This window comes from Rattus rattus, chromosome 4, assembly GCF_011064425.1.
Source record: "Rattus rattus isolate New Zealand chromosome 4, Rrattus_CSIRO_v1, whole genome shotgun sequence".
NCBI classification, from domain to species: domain Eukaryota; kingdom Metazoa; phylum Chordata; class Mammalia; order Rodentia; family Muridae; genus Rattus; species Rattus rattus.
In genome coordinates, this window is record NC_046157.1 from 42,808,299 (window position 1) to 42,816,410 (window position 8,112).

An 8,112-nucleotide genomic window follows, 5' to 3' on the forward strand; every position below is an offset into this window, starting at 1 on the left:
GGCAGGACAAAACTAGAATGATATAACTTATGCAGGCAGAATCCTCAAGTGTGGTCATGGATAACATAGTCCAAAACTGTCACACTTTATAAGAAAGTAAACAGAGTTGACAACTAAGGGCCAGTTGGCTTTCTAAACTGGATTATGGGAGGAAATATGGGAAGGAATAAGTATAAAATCCAAAGAGAAGTCTACAGCTATATACAAGGCTATTGGATTGTACTAATGTAAAAGTCTTATGGCTCACAACACCTGCAACCCTAGCTCCAGGAGATGTAACACCCTCTTCTGGCCTCTGTGGGCATTGCACTCATGTGAACAAACCACAAACAATACAAACAAATACAATTAAAAACCAATCTATTTTAAAAAATAAAGGTTGGAAGAAACCACACACACACACACACACACACACACAAAAGAATGCTATAATAGCACAAGATACTCACTTTAGGGAGTACTGGGAAGTGTACACCAAACTCTATATTATTAATTTGTTTCCTTCAGAGTCTAATGTCATTAATGAAGTTAAAAAGAACGAGGGAGAGACTAAGAGACCCCTACATACAGAAAAGATGACAAGCAACTAAAAAACGATGACACTGTGAGAAATAAATTTACAGGGGAGAGCACATGAATTACTTATCTAGAACCAGATGATCAGCCCTGAAAACACACAGGCAGGTAACACTATGCACAGTGAGCAGGCTGTACTTAGGTGTTTTGGAATATTTATCTTTGTGTCTGTCTGCCTGTCTGCCTATCTTGTCTGTCTGTCTGTCTGTCTCTCTGTGTGTATGTGTAGTAAGAATTAAGGAAAAATAGACTACAAATATAAAAAGAGCTAGAAAAGGAGGAAGAAAGAAAGGGAAAGATATTATATGATATTACATTCAATTAAATTATATTAAAATCTCAAAGTAGCAGAAATGATTAAAAATAAACCCTCAAAGAGACCCAACATGTAGCTGACTGAGACAGACGCATATACTTACACACAATCAATGGTCTGAAGTTGGGGACCCCTGTGGTTGAATTAAGGAAAGCCTTGAAGAAGCTGAGGAGGAGGGGGCCCCATAGGAAGACCAGTAGTCTCCACTAACCTAGACCCCCGAGATCTCTCAGACACTGAGCCACCATCCAGGCAGTATGCATAAGTTGGTTCATGGTGCTCAATACTTATACAGTAGAAGATTGCTTGTTCTGACCTCAGTGAGAGAAGACCCTCTTACCAATGAAAGCATCTATAGAGATCCTGAAGATACATTACTGGGAAGAATATCAAGAAGAAACCAGGTAAGGGGATGGGGAGATGGCTCAGTGTCTAAAAGCCCATGTGGCTGTTCCAGAGGATCTCACTTCAGTTCCAGAATCCCCCTCAGATGTCTCACATCTGCTTCTGAGTCCATCTCCAGAGGATCTGTTGCCCTCTTCTTGGGCATCTGCACAAGTGAGCATCCCAAACAGGACACATACATACATGTGACATGCATATGTATGTATGCATAATTAAAATAAAATAAAATGTTTGAAAAATAAACATTAAACCACAATAATTTAACATATGACTATACAAGGACAAAGGAATGATTAAAAATATTACTACACAAAGATATGGAAAAATTTCATTATTTTACAAATTTTACAAATTCAATTTGTAATGTCAGTATACAGAAGACTATTTCAGCAAAAAATAGCACGGGAATGTGTATGCTTTTGTTTATGGTTTATTGGTTTTTCATTTTAACCAATAAATAAATATAGTTCCGAAACTTACATGACTTCTTTTAAAATTTTTCCTAATTTTATTCTGAGGGTAGAAAATGTACATAGCCTAGATTCTCCATACAGAAGAACATGAAATGTGTCAGAATCTACTGGAAGTGTATTAGAAAGACTGTGGACCAAATTAAAAAGATCTAGTTTGAGTGTCTGAGTGTCTACTATTCTAACAGAAGCTGAATAAATGGATTAAGAACCTATACATATGTATAATGATTTGCAAAATACTAATACATTTTTATTTAAAATATACTCTGAAGACATGGAGTTAGACTTATATATTAAGTTTCCTCTTTTATCATATCTGCTTTATAAAAGAGAGGAAGGAAGAGAATGAAGATTTTTGAAAAAAAGTAAGTCTGTTAATGCCTGACAACTTTAGGTTTTGTGCATTATAGAAAAATAACACAAAAATTTTCCCAGTAGCTAAATAGTACTAATCAAAGAAGAAGCTTACCCATTAAGCTGTTTCATTGTGGGATTATATTAGTTTGTTGAATTTGAAATTACAGTATTAAAAATTTAATGAGAACAATGAAAATAGATACAACAGATAATGAATAACTGATAAATTATTTTGGACTTACATATATATATATGTATATGCATTTTAACTAATATACCTAATTATTTAAAAACTAATATTTTATATAATTTACATTGTCATATTTCTATATTTAATTTTAAAATCATCTTAATAAGCTAAAATCAATGTGCTATAGGAGCAGAAGCATTTTTAAAAATATTGTAAGTTTTCATAACTTTCTTAGCAGCATTTACTACCTCTGCATTTCTCAGACTGTAAATAAAAGGATTTAACAAAGGAATTATTACTGTATAAAACACAGCCACTGGTATGTCTTTATTACCTTCTTCAAATGGTCTAATATACATGAGAAGACAGGTGTAGAATATTGACACAGAAAAAAAATGGGATGCACAAGTAGAAAGTGCTTTTCCTCTCCCATCCTTGGATTTCATCTTGAAAATAGTGAAAAGAATGCAGAAGTAAGAGACCAAGATAGTTGTAATCGTAAAAACTTGAATTGGCATTGAAAAAATGTATATCATTAGTTCATTGATAAATGGGTCTGTACAGGAGAGGCGATATAGGGGAAGAATATCACAGAAGAAATGATCAATGTGATTTGATTTACAGAAAGTTAGCCTTAAGAGACACCCTACTTGAATCAAGGAATGCAGGTTACTGGCTATAAATGTACCTATACTCATCTGAAGGGAGAGCTTCTTGGACATCATGGTGTGGTACTGTAGTGGGTTGCATATGGCCACATAACGGTCATAGGCCATGGCTGCCAGAAGAAAGCAGTCTGCAGTTTCAGCAAGACAGAGGAAATAGAACTGTGCCATGCATTCATAGAGAGAGATCCTTCTGTCCACAGAAAAGAAGTTCTCTAGCATCTTGGGAGTGATGGCACAGGAGCAGCAGGAGTCCATCAGGGCCAGGTTGCCCAGAAAGATGTACATGGGTGTGTGGAGACGAGGCTCCATGTAGATCAAGGCCACCAGCCCAAGATTCCCCACCATGGTGACCAGATAGATGGCAGAGAACACAAGGAAGAGAAGTGTCTTTAAGTCTGGGTGATCTGAGAATCCTACCAGGATGAACTCTGTTGTCAAAGAGTGATTTGTCTTCTCCATTCTCATTTCTCTGCTGAGATGAAATTTTTTTTTTTTTTAAGAAATGTGATATTGCAACCAGAATATGTCTTATTCTTCCTGTCTAGTTGCAGCGAACCATTATGGCTCTCTTTAATTTACCTTACCTGTCCCCTGGAATATGTCATGGTACATTATGTAATATGAGAAGGAATCACACATATGTTGTGCACTGCATATTGTCTTAAGATATCTTTTGAGTTAACTCTTAGATGCTTTACATGGATTGTTGTATAACTCTCTATAAATTTAAGGTCAACATATATGATTTTCTATTTTTCCATATGAATCTCTGTTGTGATAGTAAACTACTTTCCAAAAGTTATTATATTCTGTGGTCAATGAAATGTTTAAAAATAAATTACCCTGTAAATATTTTAATGGCTAATTTATAAAACCTCATAGAACTAGAATGGATTTGAAAAATTTTGTCTTACATTTATCAGCTAATATTACTGTGGTTTATTTTAAATGAAGGCTAGTTTAATTTTTAAAGATTTGATAAAATTGTAGCTGGCATGGTGGCACATGCCCTTAGTACTCTAGGACTTTAGAAGCAGACGTCGTATTTCTCACAGTTTGAGGCTTTTAAGCTCTGGCTTACAGAGCATGTTCCATAACAGCCAGCCCTACCCCTACCCCTGAAAGATCAGATAGGATTCTATAATATGATCATTTTCTTTTTATTGATTTTAACATGTTTTGGATATTACTCTACCTTGTCTGATAAATTTTCATAGAATTACCTCTACTTTTGATCATCCCTGGTTTTAAATATTTTGTGTCTGGACGTCAGTGCTCTGAATGTGTTCTTTATTACGTATGTTAGTAACAAAGACTCTGCCCACAGTGCACGCTCTGAGTTGAGTACAGTAAATACTTGCTGTGTAGTTACCCATATTGTCAGAGTGAAGCAATGTTTTCTTACATTGAATTCACTAAAGGTTTTGCAGTTATATGAGCATTTAAACTTTGAATTCTTTTCTTCCTGACTTACATGATAGAATTCAATAGACACCCAAACTCATTAGATTTTAGTTTTACCGTAATAATACTTGAAAATATAAGTACAGAAACAGCATGTATTTTTACAGTTATGATCATTTTTTTTTCTTTCTCGGAATTGCTAGTGCTCTCTGGATTTAAATGAATAATTTTTAAAATCACCCTGTAATTACTGTTTCCTTGGTTTTTATTGTCTAGACTGAACTTAACACCCTGTATTGTTATTCACTCCCATAACATGGAACAGTTTCTTGCAATATGTCACTAGTGTCTTATAAGTAAACTTATAAAATAAATTGCTGTTTTTAATTTTAATATCTACATCTTTCAAATTATGTTATTTTGGAAAAACATTTCAGCACTCCAAAAATTGTTTTTATGTGTCAATATAATACAGACAAGTTCATATTTGCTTTTAGCCAACGCCATTTTGTTTTTAAAAATACTGTATTAGAATAAAATATGTGAAATTCTTTTTACTATGTGAAAACTCCTTTCTAGTGACAAATTAATTATTAAAAGAGATCAGAAAGATAATTTTACTCTCCTCCTTAGAATTATTTTTCCCAGTTGTTGATAGCCTACCTGTGTATTTGCCCACAGAACTACGGTGTTTTCTGTTCACAGTGGATATTTACTGCTCCATTTTATCTTTCAGTATATCTTCAGTTCAAAGTCAAACATAAGTAGATAAAATGTACAAAGAAATGCTTACTTATTTTAGATTTCCTTCTTCATATGTAGGTGTGTATTTGAAATCCATCCACATACTGTGAATATACTAACCCTCACATTATATGCCCGAATAGAGTCACATGATCTTTACATAGGACTGAAGCCACTGGGGAATAATTTATGAAAAATAGGACATATGGCTCAGTGGCCAAGACAATTATCACATTATCTTTAGGTCAAAAATTAAACAAACCAAACCGAAACAAACATTGATCCTAAAGGGAGTTCTTTGGCATTGACTGTAGGTACTTCTCTAGACTTTTATCTGAGAAGCTGGTTCCCAAAACATGATTAAACAAACACTTCAATTAGACGTAAGAGAAATGAGATTTTGAGGTTAAATCAATATCCATCAAGAAAGTTTTCTTTGACATAATCTTTTTTGTTAATGTACTATTTTTTTGTATAGTTCTTTTTATTGAGTCACAGATCATTTAATCATGAAACCTTCATTAAAAGATATAGTATGGATCCTTTTTTTCTTTTTTTCCCCATCTTTATTAAATTGGGTATTTCTTATTTACACTTTAAATGTTATTCCCTTTCCCAGTTTCCAGGCCAACATCCTTCTAACCCCTCACTCTCTCCTTCTATATGGGTGTTCTCCTCCCTATCTTCCACCCATTCCTATCCCCCCCCCAAGAATCCCGTTCACTGGAGGTCCAGCCTTGGCAGGACCAAGGGCTTCCCCTTCCACTGGTGCCCTTACTAGGCTATTCGTTGCTACCTATGCAGGTGGAGCCACGGTCAGTCCTTGTATAGTCTTTGGGTAGTGGCTTAGTCCCTGGAAGCTCTGGTTGGTTGGCATTCTTGTTCATATGGGGTCTCAATCCTCTTCAGCTCTTTTCTGATTCCTTCAATGGGGGTCCTTTTATCAGTTCCGTGGTTTGCTGCTGGCATTCACCTATGTATTTGCCGTATCCTGGCTGTGTCTCTCAGGAGAGATCTACATGCAGTTCCTGTCAGCCTGCACTTCTTTGCTTCATACATCTTATCTAGTTTGGTGGCTGTATATGTATGGGCCACATGTGGGGCAGGATCTGAATGGGTATTCCTTCTGCCTCTGTTCTAAACTTTGCTTCTCTATCCCCTCCTAAGGGTATTCTTGTTCCCCTTTTATAGAAGGAGTGAAGCATCTGAATGTTGGTCATCCTTCTTGAGTTTCATGTCTTCTGTGCTTCTATGCTAACTCAAGCATTTGGGCTAACATCCACTTATCAATGAGTGGATACCATGTGTGTTTTTCTGTGATTGGGTTACTCACTCAGGATGATATTTTCCAGTTCCATCCATTTGCCTATGAATTTCATAAAGTCATTGTTTTTGATAGCTGAGTAATAACCCATTGTGTAGATGTACCACATTTTCTGTATCCATTCCTCTGTTGAAGGGCATCTGGGTTCTTTCCAGCTTCTGGCTATTACAAATAAGGCTGCTATGAACATAGTGGAGCACATGTCTTTGTTATATGTTGGAACATCTTTTGGGTATATGCCCAAGAGCCGTATAGCTGGGTCCTCAGGTAGTACAATGTCCAATTTTCTGAGGAACCTCCAGACTGATTTCCAGAATAGTTGCACCAGTCTGCAATCCCACCAACAATGGAGGAGTGTTCCTCTTTCTCCACATCCTTGCCAGCATCTGCTGTCACCTGAGTTTTTGTTCTTAGCCATTCTGACTGGTGCGATATGGAATCTCAGGGTTGTTTTGATTTGCATTTCCCTTATGACTAAAGATGTTGAACATTTCTTTAGGTGTTTCTCAGCCATTTGGCATTCCTCAGCTGGGAATTCTTTGTTTAGCTCTGAACCCATTTTTTTTGTTTTTGTTTTTTCTTTATTAACTTGAGTATTTATTTACATTTCGATTGTTATTCCCTTTCCTGGTTTCCGGGCCAACATCCCCCTAACCCTTCCTCTTCCCTTCTATATGGGTGTTCTCCTCTCCATCCTCCCCCCATTACCACCCTCCCCCCAACAATCACGGTTCACTGGGGGTTCAGTCTTGGCAGGACCAAGGGCTTCCCATTCCACTGGTGCTCTTACTAGGCTATTCATTGCTACCTATGAGGTAGGAGCCCAGTGTCAGTCCATGTATAGTCTTTGGGTAGTGGCTTAGTCCCTGGAAGCTCTGGTTGCTTGGCATTGTTTGAACCCCATTTTTTAATAGAGTCTATTTGTCTCCCTGAAGTCTAACTTTATGAGTTCTTTGTATATTTTAGATATAAGCCCTCTATCAGTTGTAGGATTGCTACATATCTTTTCCGAATGTATTGGTTGCTGTTTTGTCCTAACAACAGTGTCCTTTGCCTCACAGAAGATTTATGAGATCCCATTTGTTAATTCCTGACCTTAGGGCATAAGTCATTGGTGTTTTGCTCAGGAGACTTTCTCCAGTGCACGTGTATTCGAGATTCTTCCCCACTTTTTCTTCTATTACTTTGAGTGTATCTGGTTTGATGTGGAGGTCCTTGATCCACTTGGACTTAAGCTTTGTACAGGGTGATAAGCATGGATCAGTCTGCATTCTTCTACATGTTGACCTCTAGTTGAACCAGCACCATTTGCTGAAAATGCTATCTTTTTTCCACTGAATGGTTTTGGCTCCTTTGTCAAAAATCAAGTGACCATAGTTGTGTCGGTTCATTTCTGGGTCTTCAATTCTATTCCACTGGTCTATCTGCCTGTCTCTGTACCAATACCATACAGTTTTTATGACTATTGCTCTGTAATACTGCTTGAGTTCAGGTATAGTGATTTCCCTGGAATTCCTTTTATTGTTGAGGATAGTTTTAGGTATCCTGGGATTTTTGTTATTCCAGATGAATTTGCAAATTGTTCTGTCTAACTCTGTGAAAAATTGGATTTGGATTTTGTCGAATGCTCTCTCAGCATGAGTTTCATGCTGAGA

At 36.6% G+C, this 8,112-nt stretch overlaps 1 protein-coding gene across 1 annotated transcript; it reads right to left on the reverse strand.

The window, feature by feature from the left end:
- Positions 1–2,490: 2,490 nt before the first annotated feature.
- Positions 2,491–3,450, reverse strand: LOC116897930 (olfactory receptor Olfr180). Its single transcript, XM_032899330.1, has one exon. It carries the CDS (start codon positions 3,448–3,450, stop codon positions 2,491–2,493), a length of 960 nt encoding a protein of 319 aa, XP_032755221.1.
- Positions 3,451–8,112: the final 4,662 nt, after the last annotated feature.